Genomic DNA, 17,318 nt, shown 5'->3' with positions numbered 1-17,318 from the left:
AATGTTTGTCGTTTTCAGGACTTCCAAAAGACCAGTACCTCTGGAGCATTGCATATTTTATTCTGGTGAATTGTATAAAATATGTGAAAGTGAAATTTTTTTATCTCATGGATTAAAAGCTGCCAAAGATGCATCCAAGAAAAAAAGTTTGAGTGTTGTTGGCGGCACTGGTGGATCTCATGTTGGGGCTTCAGTTGCAAATGACGGAGCAAGGAATCGAAAAATTGAAAGTTTTAATCGAAGTAAACAGAATAAGCATTCGGGTTCCCAGAATTTAGGGAACTTTTCAGGAACAAGTTGGGGAAATCAAAAGAATGGAGATGGCCAAAACAATTGGGGATCAAGGAGATCAGATGCTTCTTTGTGGTTGTTACTTATTAATAGGCTCTCTAAGAAATCTCTATTACCCGTATGCATTCTAAACCCTTTTAACACGCATTTCTATGAGTGCTTGTATGTGTGTGTATAGATTATATGTAGATCGTTCATTCGGATGTGTAATGTCCAAAGTAGGCTTCTTTGTTGTTCATGACTTCAGTAGGCCTCTTTGTTGTTCATGACTTCTTTTTCTCTTTCTTTTTTTAATTGTTTCTACTAACGCATTTTTTACTGCTATTTATGCATTGTACAGGTGGTTATATTTTGCTTCTCAAAAAATCGTTGTGATAAATCAGCTGACAGTATTTATAGTATTGACCTCACTAGTAGTTCTGAGAAAAGTGAAATTCGCGTCTTCTGTGACAAAGCATTTTCTCGTTTAAAGGGATCTGATAGAAGCTTACCTCAGGTTTGGTATATTGGATGCTTGACTAATTAATTAAGGTTAAATTATAAAAATACTCCTGAACATGGAGTTTGTTTTAATTAATACTCTCAAGGTTTTTTTTTTGTTTTTGTTTTTTTCCCCTGAAATGGAAACGAGCCTCTTCATTAATAAAAATGAAATGGAACTTTAGAAATTGGAGGAATAGAAATATTAATCTCCTTTTTCTCTTATTCAATATGTGCAAATTAGGTCTTCTAATATTAGGGGAAAGACCATTTACAAATATGGAAAGAATAAAAACAATAAAGGAAAAAATAAACATAAAGACAATAAAGGAAAAAATATTCATATACAAATATAGAAATTCCAACACTTCCCCTCAAGCTGGTTTGAAGATGGCTTCCATAGCCAGCTTGTCAATCAATCTGTCAAAATTTTTCTTTGGAAGGCCTTTAGTTAGCACATCAACAATTTGCTCTGATGTAGGAAGATAAAGAATACATATTGTTCCTGCTTCAATTTTTTCTTTAATAAAATGCTTATCAACCTCAATGTGTTTGGTTCTATTAGTGTAGAACTGGATTATGGGTAATAGAAATTGCAGCTTTATTGTCACAATAAATCCGTATAGGCATAGTCAAAGAAATCTTCAACTCTTCAAGTATCCTTTTGATCCATATGCTCTCACAAATTCCATGAGCCAAGGCTCTAAACTCTGCTTCAGTACTACTTCTGGCCACCACATTCTGTTTTTTACTCCTCCAAGTAATCAAATTTCCTCCAGCGAAGGAACAATAACCAGAGGTAGATCTTCTATCGGTAGTACTTCCAACCCAATCTGCGTCAGTATAGACTTCCATTTGGAAGTGATTATTCCTTTTGAATAGAATACCTTTTCTAGTAGACCCTTTCAAATATCTCAAAATTCTGTAGGCTGCTTCAGAATGAATTGGTCCAGGAGCATGCATAAACTGACTAACCATGCTCACAACAAATGCAATATCAGGACGTGTATGAGACTATCCATGCTGTTAGAAGTTTTATATTAGGTTCAATAGGAGTTTCTGCAACCTTGCAACCAGGCAAGCCTGTTTCTTTAAGTAAGTAAAGGACATACTTTCTTTGGTTAACAAAGATCTCCTTTTTTGATCTTGCAAATTCCATTCCTAGGAAAGATTTCAACGTTTCCAAGTCCTTAATTTGAAATTCACAAGCCAGTTTTTTCTTGAGATCAGCCAAGCTTGCTTCATCATCACCCGTGAGAATAATATCATCTACATAAACAATCAAAATTGAGATTTTATTATTCTCTGAAAGTTTATAAAATAATGTATGATCTGCTTGACTTTGAAGAAATCTATAATTGGATACAACTTTTCCAAAATGTTCAAACCAAGCTCTTGGGGCCTGTTCAAGACCATAGAGAATTTTTTTTTAATTTGCAAATTTTACTACAACCAACCTCCTCAAAACCTAGTGGTAAGCTCATAAAGACCTTTTCCTCAAGTTCACCATCCAGAAAAATATTTTTCACATCAAGTTGGTAAAACGGTCAATCTAAATTAACTGCAAGAAACACAAAAATTCTAATAGAGTTAATCTTTGCAACAGGGGCAAATGTTGCCTGATAATCAATTCCATATGTCTGAGTGAATTCTTTAGCTACCAGTCTGGCCTTGTATCTTCAGCATGACACTTTATGGTGAAGACCCATTTACACCCCACTGGTTTCTTATTCTTAGGTAATTCTACTATTTCCCAAGTTCCATTTTGTTTTAGAGCATTCATCTCCTCCATAACTGCTAATTTCCAATTTGGATCATCTAAACCCTCATGTATATTCTTTGGAACAAACATGTCATCAATCTTGGATGTGAAAGAGCTTGACTATTTGACAATTTTTGATATGACATAAAGTTTGCAATAGGATGTTTGGTACAACTGCGAATACCTTTTCTAAGAGCAATGGGAACATCGAGATCAGACACTACTGGAAAAGTACTTTGAGTAGTTGAAGGAGTAGGGATAGAAGAAGAATTAACATCGAGATCAGACACTACTTACTGGTAAAGTACTTTGAGTAGTTGAAGGAGTAGGAATAGAAGAAGAATTACCAGTTTCAGTCGTCGGGGTTTCAGATTGGTCATGGGAAGGACCAACTATCTTGTCTTGGTTCCCTTGATTGAATTTTCTTCTAGTATAAAACTTAAACTCAGGCACTTGATCAATATGATCATTTTGTAGTATTTCTCCCCCTGATTGAGAAGTTTCCACACTTGGCATCATAGATCTAGTAACATCTGTACGATTACGATTGGAAGAAGAAATACAAACATCCCAAAAATTTTCTTCCAAATTTGGCTTCTCCCCCTGAAGAGAATTTTGGGGAAAATAGGGTTGATTTTCTAAAAAAGACACATCCATACTCACAAACAATTTTTTTTTTATCAAAGGATCAAAACATTTAAAGAGTTTCTACACTTGGGGTTCCTTTGTTTCTCCCATATTCCTCTAAAGGGTAGCTAAGAATCTTAGTGCCCCAACTTGTGGGGTTTTGTCTTCCTCTGCTTGTATATTCTCGTCCTCTATATGAACAACTTTGCCTTTCAAGTCTGAGGCTAATGAGGCTTGAAAGGCGTTAAAGGCGTTAAAGGCTACTCGTTTCAGACATTCGTTTTCCTCGTGCTGCCCTTTGCATATATAACAGGATAGGGGGCGATAAAAATTATGTTGATTTGGCCCCCGCCATATATTTCCAGTCTTCTGTTGAAGTGGTTTACCATCCCCACTAGTGTCCCTGTCCTCCCTCACTATTTCTTGGTGGGCTTGAGCAATTGCTCTTACTCCCTCTACTCGGGGATCTTGAGTGTTGCCTCATCTCTTGCGATTCATCAATTAAGTCAAACAATCGTTCGGCCGTTGCATATGCGGCTGAGAAATCCTGTACTCTCTGTTCATATAGTTTTGTTTTCACCCACGGTTTCAGACCTTCGACAAAATAGAAAACTTTGTCTTTTTCGGACATATTTCGTATGTCCAACATCAGCCTGGAAAATTGTTTCACATAGTCTCTAATAGTGCCAGTATGTTTCAATTCTCGTAGCTTATGTCTTGCCAAAATTTCAACATTTTTAGGGAAGAACTGAGAACGTAATTCCTGTTTCAGTCTCTCCCATGTGTCGATGGTGCATTGATCCTCTTGGATGTCCATGAAACGGGACATCCACCATAACTTGACATCCTCCATTAGATGCATCATCGCCAAATTGATCTTTGACTCTTTAGTAGCTGTGTTTGTAGCTCTGAAATTATGCTCCATATCGAAGACAAAATTTTCTAGTGCTTTCACGTCACGAGCCCCACAGAAGGGCTTAGGCTCGGGTACTTTTATCCTGTTGAATTGGACTGCACCCCTAGCTGGGGCTTGGTTTCCCACCGCTCTCATGGTGAGGTTAACTCGTGGACTGATGTCAGCAATCTCTACCTGAACGGCATCGAGAGTGGCTTGAAAGTCTTCAGAAAACTCAGTCACCATCTGAATTATCGCTTTCTGCGAGCTATCTAGTTTTTTGACATGATCTTCCATTGGGACAACAGAAGTCATCGAGCCATCCCACGCTTGAAATTACCCTTTCTCATAGCTTTTGCTTCCAGGTTCTCAACCCCTATTAACAATTCCTTGACAGACATTTTGTCCAAGCGGCCAGCCACCACGTCGATTTCATTGGCCTTGTCATAGCTTTTGCTTCCAGGTTCTCGACCAACTGGTCAACATAGGACTTGCCCAATTGCTTCGTAGAGAGGGGAGGAAAGTACAAAGAGAGCCAAGTGGGAAACGAGAAAAAAAATGAAAGAGAAAAGAGAGTAAGAAACTCACCTACGGTGCCATGGCGGGTGAGAGAGATCCCAGAAGATGAGAAGAAGAAATGGAATAGAGAAGGGAAAAAGAGGAGTGGGAAATTGTGGGGGAGAGAGAAGGGGAAGAAAAGACCATTAAAAGAAAAGTTTGAAAATACATTTAGATTTCTTAATAAGGAAATCTTGGGAAAAGTTTGAAAAGACAATTAAATTTTTTTAATAAAGAAATCTTGGGAAGAGTAAAGCTGATGGTCTTTGGTGATGTTTCCAAAGTCGGAAACTCCATAGCAACCCGACAATATAGCAATAAAGAGGTTGTTTGGTTGGTTGGAATGTAATCAGGATTACGGGGAATCTGATTACAGTATTTAGAGTGCAAGGTTAGATTTGTTGTGTTACTGAATATGTGTTTGGATTGCAGGGTTGGAATTGGGTTAGGTTTGACTTTTTAAATTTTTTTTTTTTATAAAAGTTTATTTATTATTATTATTTATTTTTTAAATATGTTTTTCTAGAGATACCAAAAAAAAAAAAAAAAAAAAATATTATATCATATAAATCATAATTTTCTAACTTTTAAAGTACTTTCTAAATAAAAAATTTATCCCAGATGCAATTCAAAATCCACGTACCATAAATTTCTTTAGTGCACATACAAAAATTTTTCAAATCATTCGTACAAATCATTCATACAAAGAAAGATAGGTTCTAGCAGAAGATTCATATAAAAAAGTCGAAGACAGCAAATAGTTCATGCAAATAGACAGCAAATAATTTTTGGCTGTTGGAGTGACAAGGGAGAACTTCGATATTCCCTTTGCGTTAGAGGTTCTATAGATTAGGGTTTCAGAGACTAAAAGGACGTGAAATCAGAGAGGAAGACGAAGATCGAAGGAGCATTCATGGTGAAAATCAGATCATTGATTAAGGTTTTAGAGAGGAAGAAGATGGAAGAAGGAGAAAGCTTGTGGAAAGGAGAATACCAAACGAAGAGATTGAGAGAGAGGAGATAGTCTAAAACCACGGGAAGGTGAGGAACATTCATTACTTTGGAAACCGGGGGAAGTGATTACAAATCGTGGGAAGTGGGATGTGAAATGGTGGAATGTAAACTAATACCGCTTAAGTGGGATTGATTACAAAACCGGGCTGGATTACAATGAATCCAAATGTGGGCTTTGAAGCTCATTACATTACATTCCAATCTCATTCCCATCTACCAAACAACCCCAAATAGGTTTCTTAGCTTTTATAGTAATTTGATCGGCCGGTCAGGTTGGCATTTCTTGGGCTTACAGACCAACTGCCAAGTCGGTTTTGTATATTATAAAACCGATTTCGACTGAAATCGGTTCCATCGGTTTTGGATGGTTGACTTGGTTTTTCAGTCTCTTTTGATCACCTCTAGCAAACATGGGTGCTCCCTAGAATGAACGTGCTGTATTACCAATTGTTAGGATACCACCTAACAAGGAAACTCAAAGAAACACAAAGATTACAAAGATAGTAAAATTTGACAATATCAAGAGAAGTTATAATATACTAATAACTTTTTGAGAGGGTAATATACTAATAACTTTTTGAGAGGGTTATCTCTCTCTTACTAATATCATACTAATCTTACCCATATACCCCCGACTAGTACTCTCACAGAATTTAACAACAAAAGTTTTCAAGAGTGGTTTTGAAAAAAAAACTCAAACATCATGAGTTAAAATAAAACTTTTCCAAGTTCAGTAGTATAATTGAAACCAACCCATAAGATCAGTATTCACGGGAATAGTCACTTTGATTGGCACACTTTGGGTAAGGTGAGTTGTAGTCTTCATAGTCCTTGGATAAGTATCTCAAGATCGTGGATGAAAGTGGAAGTGCTGGCAGTGTATAAGTTAGGAAATGGCAGCCGAATAGCCTTCTGGCATGACCCTTGGTTAGACAGAATCCCACTTAAAATCAGTTTCCCGACCTTGTTTGGAATAGCCCTCAACCCAAACGGATCAGTTTTGAACCATTGAGATCATTATACTTCTTCTTGGTCTATCACTTTCAAAAGACTTTTTAAAAGAAGAAGAGATCGTAGAATTTCAAAATTTGCTACGATTTGTTTCCAAGAAAGAGGTAAAGTATTGCCAAGATACATGTTCTTGGTCTCTTGAAGCTAGTGGTTCTTTTTCAGTAAAATCATTGGTCAAGCATCTTTCTTTGGCTTCCCCTCTTGATAATTGTTTACAGAAAGCTTTATGGAAGTCAAAGTGTCCTTCGAGAGTGAGTATTACAGTTTGGATCATGCCGTTTGGATTGCTTAATTGGTCTTCTGTTTTACAACAGAAGCTGTTTTCTCACAGTTTATCTCCTAATTGGTGTGTTTTAAGTAAAGCGGAAGGGGAAGATCTACAACATTTATTCTTTGATTGTGCCTATGCCAATAATTGTTGGAGATCTCTTTTTGAATTCTTTAATATTTGTTGGGTTTTTGATAATGAATTCAAGAATAATGTGCAGCAGATTCTTATAGGGTCAAACTTTTAAGAAAATTTTAAATCTGTTGTGGATTAATGCAATGAAAGCTTTGCTCGTTGAACTTTGGTTTGAAAGAAACCTTGGTTTGCTCGTTTTGAGGCTGCTAGGCTTAATGTTGTAGAAGTTTTGGTTGAAAGCTGTCTTTTTGAATCTTTATTGGTTCATTGTAAGGACTGTTTTAGCATTGAACACTTTTTCATTGAGATTAACTTGTAGGATATGACAAGGGCGCTAAGGGGATGTCAACCTAGTTGAGATGTCCTGTGCGCCTATTGGTCCTTAGGAATTATGCTTTATGCTCTTTGTACACATCTCTTGTACTTTGAGCATTAATCTCATTTAATTATTATAATAAAAAGACTTGTTTCCTTTTAAAAAAAAATTGAAACCAACCCCATAGTTTAGGGGTATTTATGATAATTTAACCATTAATTAATTATTCAATGAACTCTTGCAATATTTATTAAAAAGATACGATATACAGATTGTTAGGGTTCAAGGACTTCTTCGTAGAGGGATTGGAGTGCATCATGCAGGTCTCCTTCCAATTGTTAAAGAAGTTGTTGAAATGCTATTTTGTCGTGGTGTGATAAAGGTAAAGTTGTCTTCTAACAATGCCCCAATTTTATATCATGTTTTTTTTTTTTTATTTATGAAAGAAACACTTTTGGTCCATCAAAAGTTTGAGTTGGGTAGCATTTTGGTTCTTGTTTCAAACAATGCATTTTACCCATGAGATTTGAGTGTGATAGCATTTCATTCTATAATGTCAGTTTTCGATTAATAAGCTTTCTGTTAACTTATTACCAGAAAATTGATGGCAGTGACCAAAATGCTACCAAACCCAAATCTTAGGGGTTAAAATATCGAGTTTGAAACTTTGGGATCAAAATGCTACCAAATCCAAACTCCATGGACTAAAAGTGGAACTTCCCCTTAATTTATCATGTTTCACTTACATTGATTTGAGAATTGCAATTGCATCTTGAGAGTTTACATTAGTCTTTTTTATTAACTAAATTCATTGGTTACAATGGAGTTCAAGCGATCACAGTAGGTCGATGCTTATCTCTGTTTTATTGCAGGTCTTGTTTTCAACAGAGACGTTTGCGATGGGAGTTAATGCACCAGCAAGAACGGTGGGTGTCATTAATCGTCATGGATTGTAATTGAAAAACATTCTTACATATAGTAGGTTTCCCATGGACATGTTCATATGTTTCTTCAAATTCAAGTTTGTTTCATGTATTGCCCTGATTATCTTTGTCAATTGCTGACGTCCTAAACTTAGCTCTTGAAAAGTGAGTTGTCCTTGTAAATTATCAGCTTAACTAGCCTGAATTTGAGCGTGGACTGTTGGGACCACGGTGTTTCTTTCACTCAATGCACAATCTTGTTCTTTATTTTCGGGTAGTTGTATGGCTAATATTCATATTCCTATCAGAAAATGTGAAAACATGGTCAAGAATCAAGATAGGAAAGTTAGTTGCTTTTCTAATGTCCAGGTCTTTTTTTATTTGCCAGGAGATTTATTGACAGTATGCTCTGCTTAGTTCATTTGAACAACTGACATTTTTTATTTTATATAATTTTTATCAAGAGCCGATCCATTCATTTATCTTATGTCTTATATCTGATCTCTAGTGGTTACTTACAGGTTGTTTTTGACACCTTAAGGAAGTTTGATGGGAAGGAGTTCAGGCAATTATTACCAGGGGAATATACCCAAATGGCGGGTCGTGCTGGTAGAAGGGGACTGGATAAAATTGGTACTGTCATTGTAATGTGTCGAGACGAGATTCCAGAAGAGAAGGATTTGAAGCATGTGATAGTTGGAACTGCTACCAAGCTTGAATCTCAATTCCGTTTGACCTATATTATGATCCTACATCTTCTTCGGGTGGAAGAGCTAAAGGTATGTTAGCATGCTTTGGGAAAAAGGTTCTCTCATAGATTATAATAAGCCAAAGGAAAGAATCTGTTAGGAAGCAAGGTGGCGCACATAAGGTGTATGTATATATATTTTTTGTTTACTTCTATTCTTTAATTTTCTTTATATTGTTATTCAAAGCACTATAGTTTTTCATATATAATATTTTCTTTACTATGCGCTCCATACACACAAAAAAATAAGCAAAAAAATGCTCCTTATTTTTTTGTTCACTGCACTTAAACTCCAAAGCATTGATGTCTTTTCGTGTGCTTTGCACTTTAAACATTATTTTTCTGAAACAAGATAACAAGTTTTTCATTAATGTGATAAAAAGGAAAATATTTCAAAAGATACAAACTCCTGACGAGTGAAAAAGTAAAAAGGTCATAAAGAGAGAGTACAAGAATCTTAAGCGGTCCAAATAAAAGCAAATAAATTATTACAAATATCACTAGGTGAAATAAGACGCAAATATCACTAGGAGAGCACCATTGGGATGCTCTGAAATTAACAATGTTGAAGCATTCAACTCAATCTTTTATTTATTTAAAAAAATTCCATTGATTTCACTCAAGTCACGACTCATAAATGATAACCGTTGTTCTTCGCACTTCAAAATCTAGAATACTTATTAAGACATTTTCTGATCAACAGCGAGAAATTTTAATCACATAGTTGAACATTTTGGTTGAGCGGTAAAGCATTTTTCTTGACTGTAGTAAAAGTTTTCTTCCTTTTCCATGTTGTTAATACTGGAGTATGTCAGTGCACTGTTCAAGTTCTCTTAATTCTGTCGATTTAACATGTCATGATAATTATCCCTACAGGTGGAAGACATGTTGAAAAGAAGTTTTGCTGAATTCCACGCACAGAAGAAACTCCCTGAAAAGCAGCAACTTTTAATGCGAAAGCTAGCTCAACCTACAAGAACAGTAGAGTATGTTTACTTTAAAGATATCTATTCACTTAGAAAGTCATTCCAAACGTGCCATTAATTACGTTTTGGGGATTAAATGAAAACTGAAGGAGGTAGAGAACCCTAAATTGATCAATCAAATTTAGCTATTCATAATGTTTCTTCCCAATTTTTTCATTTTGTTTCATTTCGTAAGGAATGCCTTTAATACATCTACCCTATGAGATAAGCCACTTTTTCCTTCGAGGATATACTCTGAGGTAAAATTTTGTCGGTAGATGTGTGGAAATTCATTGTAGGTTAATACTTTGTAGCATGAAGTTTCAACATCTTTTTCAAGATCACTTGCCATCTATTGTCATATTATGTACTAAATATTCAGAGACAAAATCATTTTCTTTTATTGTTCTTGTGCTAAGGCATGCTGGCATTTGTTTTAGATATTCATTTTGTATTGGGGTGTTTCAAATGACTCGAGAAGTAGTCTCCTCCATCTCCTCTTTGGGCCCTCTGTCCCAAAATCATATTTGATAGGGGTAAATGTAGCTAAGTGTCACGCGGTCAGCGTTTGAGATGACCAACGTGCGGCACTTGGAGGCTCTCTCTTGTCAAAGAGTGTACCAAGTAAGCCTTAAGAAGAGTTTTGGCCTATTCAAGGCACAAAGAAAGTCGCTTGAGAGGTTTTAAGATGAGTAGGCAAGGGGTCTTTGGAGTTTGAGTGAATGAGAGCTTTGTTGAATTGTCCAAAGGATGCTTTACAAATGATCTCCACTAGGCTATTTATACACATGCCCCACCGACTTAGGGGGCTTAGAACCGACCAAGGAGGTCGGTTAGTACACTCCTAGACACTTCTACATGTGTCTTAGATGCTTCTTAGGCCATACTAGGCCATTCCAGAACCTATCACGTATATACATGAATATTCTAGACACTTCTAGTCTACTCTAGACTCTTGTAGAGTGTTCTAGGGTATGTACATTTGGACTGAATGTTGGGACTGTCCAGCACGGTCTAGAGTCTTCCGGAACCATCCAGCATGTTCTAACACCTTCTCGGGTCTTCTAGAGGCTTCCGGGACCATCTAACATATTCTAGCACCTTGTGGCACTGTCTAGGGCCTTCCAAACGCATCTAGGGCGCTCATGAGGGGTGCTGGCCTTGTCCAACATCGTCTAGGTCTGTCTAGCCGTGTCTAGAGACTTCCAGGAGCTTCTCGGGCTGTCTGGAGTGCTCTTGGGTCGCCTAGTGTCACGGTCATGCTTGTCCAGGGCCTGTTGCCCATGGCCGCATGCCCGATCCGACCCCCTTCTAGCATACTTTCATATCTTGTATTGTATTAGCTTAGTTAGCTTGCTTTCTTTACATTTTCATTGTAAGTGACCACTCGCCCTTTTGCATATGCAAGGGCGCCAGTTGGCTTTTTGTCCAGAATGCACTATATGGAGATAAGACTAACCATCACTTCCTCATACCCGGAGTAGTACTCTATAAAGCTGTTGTTGTTGCTTATTGCTTTCTAGTCTACTATAATCTTTCTTTCTTTATTCACACTCACAAAACTTCTTACGAAAACCTTTTCTCTAAACCCGTTTTCTGAAACCATTTTCCCTCGAACGGGATTGGAGGTTGCAAGAGGCACTCGGTGTGCCATCGGCAGTCCGTATTCGAGTTGGCTGACTTGTTCGTGAGCGGGAACAAGTGCCGCACAATCGCTAAGAGAAGCTTCCGAAAGAGCGATTGTGACACCTAGCATCATCTGGAGGCATCTATCGTTGGGTCGCGTGCGTACGCCGCTCGCGTGCAGGGTTGCCCGACTAGGTGTTGCGCGCGCGCAGGCGCGCTCATGTTGGGGTGTGCGCGTCTGGACTTGCGCACGCTGGGTCTTCGGTCGCACGCCTGGGCGATGTGCGCGCGCGCTTGGCTGCGCGTACGGCCGCGTGCCTGTCCTCGCGCATGCTTGCGCTGATGGTCGTGCGCATGCCTGCTGTCTTGGGCGCTTGGCTGGGCGCCTGTCCAGGCATGTGTCTGCCTTGGCATGCCTTCGCCTGTCGACATGTTAGGCGTCCGTGATGGGCTTGCGCCAGGGATAGGGGCGCACGAATGGGCCATGTGTGGTGACTTGGGGAGGCCTTCCGACGAGTCATGACTCCTTCTCGGCGGTGCTAAAGGAGCCTTGGGCCTTCTATTGGCGCGATTTGGAAAGCCATTTTCGCGGGGTGTGACATAAGTCTGTTATTCAAAGATTTGGTTAGAGTGTAATAAAAAAGGTTTTCAAAACAAGAAGAGAAGTGGGATGGTGGAACCCCTACAACACTTGTAAGCATGGAGCGAAATGGGGATGGACTTCCCTCCCTCTCCCTTATGGGGTTTGGGAATAAGCTGTTCTTTGGGAAATGAATTAGTTTGTTTATGTCTAATTGGTGAAGTACCCAATCATTATCCACTGCTAAAGAGAAGAAAGCTCGAATAATATTTAGTTTTGCTGGGGGGAAAGGTTTTTAGTAATTAATATCACAGAATTGAGTGAATCATTTTGCAACCGGTTCTACTTTAAGCCTATCTATTTCTGCATTGGCTTTGTATTTGATGGTGGAGATCCATTTGCATCATTTAGTTTTCTTTCCTAGGAGTAGGTTTGTTATTTTCCATGTATTCTTCTTCTCCAAAGCATTTATTTCTTCCAAAACAACTTTCTGCCAATCAGTGTCCTTAAGGGCGTCATAAGCATTACTAAGGATTTGTATGTTGGATAGGTTAGAGGTGAACATATACTTAAGTAAACAATACAATTTTAAAGCTTCCTAAAAACATGTTAAAGCAATTCCTATGATGTAGCCTAAGAGATAAAAGGATAAACTCTCTTTACAAATTAAATCAAAATCTTTATTATCGATTAAAAGTTGTCTGTACAAGAAGACAATTTCTCAATTTATAGAGAATTGAGAAGCAAACTAATCCTAATTCTAATTAATCTAAGAAATTAATTATTTTCCTAATAAACCAAGAAAACTGATCCTAATCCTAATCAATTAAAGATTTAACAAAGATACCCTAATTTACCATAATCCTATTACATAACTCTAGCATTATCATAGTGAATATTTTGGATTTTATTGTTGAAGAGGTCGAGTATATGACATACAAATTTTAAAATATGATAGTAACCTTAGACTTTACTTTCATTAAAAACACCGAAGGGAGTTTAGTATGATCACCGATAAAAAAAACATAGCTCCTGTTATGGTTTTAACTCTACAATCCCCCAAATATGTTATGCATCATAGAAAAAGGATGAGAGAGCTCGTAGTTACTTACCAGGTATGAAGATCGAGTTTTCTTAGCCAATTCACACGACTCACGTTGAAAAACTTGAGAACTTCTACTAGAAATATCTGAAAAAATACGTTTCAAATACATAAAATTGGGTTGGCCTAAATGATCATATCATAACATCATTCTACTATCCTAATTGTCTGTAAAAGCAACAAAAATAGCTTTGTTAACACCTAACTTCTTGACTAGAGATTTGGGAATATCTGGGATGTAGTGACCCAATGATTATTTAGCATTGCCAATTTTCGTCCTCGAATTATAATGCAGAAAAATACAACTGCGTGAGTGAAATGTTGCAATGCAATTTTTTATAAAAGTGAGTTTGCTTATGGATAAAAGATTGCATTTAAGGTTTGGAACATGTAGAACATTTTCTAAGCTAAGATGTAAAACACAAGAACATTGTTTGTTCACACTATCTTAGAGTAATTCCCATAACGTGAGGCTCTGATACCATGTTGTTTTGCCAGGCAAAGATTTTGTTTATTCATCTTTGTACAAAGGTACAACCCTAACTCTAAAGAGAGGAGATTAGCCAAATAATGCAATGGAGAGGGAAATGAAAGAATTAAATGCAAAGAAAAGGAAATTACAGAAAAGAAAAAAACTTAATAAATACAATGGAAAAAGCTTTCCTATTTTCAACCTTTAAAAAGAACAGCAATGCTCTCCTTCTCGAATGGCTCAAGAGATTTACTCAAGAAGATGAATCCCTATGGAAGAAAATGATTATTAGTGATGTAAGAACAACCTTTGTTATTCTTGGTTCTTTGTTAGTTTCCTTTTAAGTCTTGTATTTTTCCCATGTATTAGTTCCGGTTCACCTTCTTAACCGGTTACCCATCCTTTCTGTTGAAGGCCCCTCTGTCTTCTATAAATAAAGCAGTCCATCATCAATAAAGTTTGAGGCATTCTTCACTTGTGTGCATATCAAGTGGTATAAGAGCCCCCGATCCAAGGTTGATTTATTTTCAAATTAGATCTTTTTTCACCCACAAAATCCATGGAAATGAAAGCATCCACCACAGATTGCCGATTGCAAGAAGTGGAATTGGCCATTGTGGACATTAACAAAAGCCTATTCACACCCGGGCTATGGATCAACTCGCACAACGGTTCACAACCTTTGCTGTAACTCAATCAGACAAATCCAAGGGCCCTAGATAACCGAGTAGCTAATGTTTGAGAGTTGAGTGTCCATGAAAGAAGGCAAGAAAGGATTCGAGATTTCCCTTTACCTGGGTTTATGGTTGACAATTCTGATTCCTCTTATGAAGAAGAGGAGTTTTATCAAGAACTTCAAGTTAGGAATCAACGAAGACAAAATGGAGATCTAGAAAACCAAGAACACCCTAATTACAATATCAAAATGGATCTTCCAACATTCAATGGTCGTATGGACATTGAAAGGTTTCTAGGTTGGGTCAAGAACGTTGAAAACTTCTTTGCCTACACCAATATTGTCGAAAGGAAGAAGGTTAAACTAGTAGCATATAAACTTCAAAGAGGTGTATTGGCATGGTGGGAGCAAATCGGAACAAATAGGAGATATTATGACAATCCTCCAATTCAAAATTGGCCCAAGATGTCGAGGTTAATGAAAAAGAGATTTCTTCCTATGAATTGTCAACAAGTTTTATACGGTAAATATCAAATTGCTAACAAGGAGATCGATCAATTGCTTATTACATTGAAGAAACCATCGACTTGGCGCTTGGAATAACATACCAGAAAATGAACATCAACAAATTGCAAGATTTGTCTTTGCTTTGCGTGAAGATATTATAAGGTTAGTAAGATATTATCTTGCTGATATGATTTCTTTGGCTACCAAGGTTGAAGAAGGAGAGGAACTAAAACCTGCAAGAACTTATCCAAGGAGGACTTCTTGGGACAAGCAACAATTCACTTCCAAGAAAACCAATCTCGATTACATTCAAAGCATATCTTTTGAAAGAACTACCCATGTTGGATTTCCTTTTATTTCTCTTGTAATATTGGATGTTTAATATGTATATATTTATTATTTATGTCTGTAATATTTTTGCCTTTTTTGGTTGTTGGTCTTTCTCCTATATAAGATCTTGTATTTGATTCATAAGTAAGAAGAATAATACTAAAACTTTTTTTCTAAGAAAGAAAAAGAGAGAGAGAAGAAAGAAAACCCTAAAAACCCTAGCTTCTACTGCCGCCGATCATCCATCTCTGCTTGATTGCCGCTGCCGGTCCTTGAAGCTTCATCGAAGCCACCGCCTAGCTCCACTCCAACCGAATTTCAGTCGCCGCTGCCAACTTTGATGTCCTTCATGTTTGTAGATCTGCCCTACTCGACTTAGACCCATTGTTTTTCAGACGTCTGCGTAGCCCTGCTCCGTTCTCCGCTCGTGGTTCAGTTCGCGTGGGTCTTTTGGGTGGAATTTTCTGGAGATTTGTTTGTGGCTATTTGTTAGATCCGCGCGTGGGTTTCCCATCAACCTCAGATCCACCGTCGTTCAACTAGCCCGAATCTGTTGCATGTCCACCCAACTCTGGTCGTCCATACTACTACATCGGCGCCGTCATGGGTTTCTCCAATCTACCGCCCAACATCATTTATCGTGTTTATGTGGGTTTCATAAGATAAGTTCGGTTCGGTTGGATCGGCCCAGTTCAATCAGTCAGCCCAGTGGATTCAGTTTTAGTTCAGCTGGTTTGGTTCGGTCCGATTCAGTTAACTTCAGTCAAATGGATTTGAATTCGGTTTGGTTCAGCAAGGCTGGTATAGTTTCTTAAATTGGCTTGATTCGGCTCAATTTGTTAAACCGGTTTGGTTCGATTCAAAGCTTTTTTCTTTTTCACTCTAACAATGCAGATTTGTTGTTGGCTCAAGCAACCCTAGTATGGAACAAATTCATCAACTCTTGCAATTATTACAATCCAATTTATTATTTGGTAATCTTTGTGTTTCCTTGGCACAAGTAGGTAACTATCCTCAAGCCTTTTCTTGTAATAGTTCATCCCCTTGGATCATAGATTCTGGGCTATTGATCACATGACTAGTTCATCTCACGTTTTTCATTCGTATTCTATTTCTTATGAAAATAAAAACATTAAAACTACAGATGGTAGTTATTCTCCTATTGCAGAAAAAGGAACCATTAAATTGACTGATAAACTTTCTTTGCAGTCTGTTCTCCATGTCCCTAACCTAGCATGTAACCTATTATCTATTAATAAACTTTATCGAGATTCTAATTGTCGAGTTATCTTCTTTGATTCTCATTGTATCTTTCAGCATCAAGAGTTGAGACAACAGATTTGGAGCGCTAGGATGCTTGATGGTTTCTACTATTTTGATCGAAGTTTTTTTTAGTAATAAAATAACTCAGGGTCTTAGTAGTATCAGTTCTCTTCCTGGTCGTGAACAAATCATGCTTTGGCATCATAGATTAGGACAACTCAATTTTCACTACTTAAACATTTGTTTCCAAATTTGTTCAAGAATATGGATTGTTCCTCTCTTCAATGTGAAAGTTGCATCTTTGCAAAAAGTCATCGATCCACATATTTCCCAAAACGATACACGGGCTCCAAATCATTTTATCTCATTCATAGTGATGTTTGGGGTCCTAAAATTTTGACTCATGATGGTAAAAATGGTTTATTACTTATATTGATGGTCGCACACATGTATCTTGGATCTATTTAATGACGAATAAATCTAAGGTGAAAGATTTTTTCAAACATTTTTATGATATGATTGGAACTCAATTTCAAACGAAAATCAGCATTTTATACTTTGATAATGGAACTGAGTATTTTAATGCATATTTGAGTGATTTTTTAAAGGATAAAGGCATTTTACATCAGTCTACATGTCGTGATACCCCTCAACAAAATGGGATTGTTGAACGAAAGAATAGATACATTTACTTGAAGTTGCACATACCATAATGTTTCCTATGCATGTTCCTAAGTATTTATGGGGGGAAGCTGTACTCACGACTACC

At 37.3% G+C, this 17,318-nt stretch overlaps 1 protein-coding gene across 5 annotated transcripts in view; it reads left to right on the top strand.

Annotated features, from left to right (window-relative positions):
• LOC120084213 (DExH-box ATP-dependent RNA helicase DExH11) overlaps nt 1-17,318 on the top strand; it is a 50,187-nt gene that overhangs the window by 19,323 nt on the left and 13,546 nt on the right. For all 5 annotated transcript variants that reach the window (XM_039040112.1, XM_039040110.1, XM_039040111.1 and 2 more), the window contains exons 12-17: nt 19-409; nt 632-787; nt 7,629-7,739; nt 8,230-8,283; nt 8,802-9,059; nt 9,905-10,014. In XM_039040112.1, the coding sequence (XP_038896040.1) occupies nt 19-409; nt 632-787; nt 7,629-7,739; nt 8,230-8,283; nt 8,802-9,059; nt 9,905-10,014 (1,080 nt within the window). The remainder of the gene's footprint in view (nt 1-18; nt 410-631; nt 788-7,628; nt 7,740-8,229; nt 8,284-8,801; nt 9,060-9,904; nt 10,015-17,318) is intronic.

This window comes from Benincasa hispida, chromosome 8 (assembly GCF_009727055.1).
Source record: "Benincasa hispida cultivar B227 chromosome 8, ASM972705v1, whole genome shotgun sequence".
NCBI classification, from domain to species: Eukaryota; Viridiplantae; Streptophyta; class Magnoliopsida; order Cucurbitales; family Cucurbitaceae; genus Benincasa; species Benincasa hispida.
Note: the sequence above shows the minus strand (reverse complement) of the source record. Positions and strands in the feature narration are given on the sequence as shown.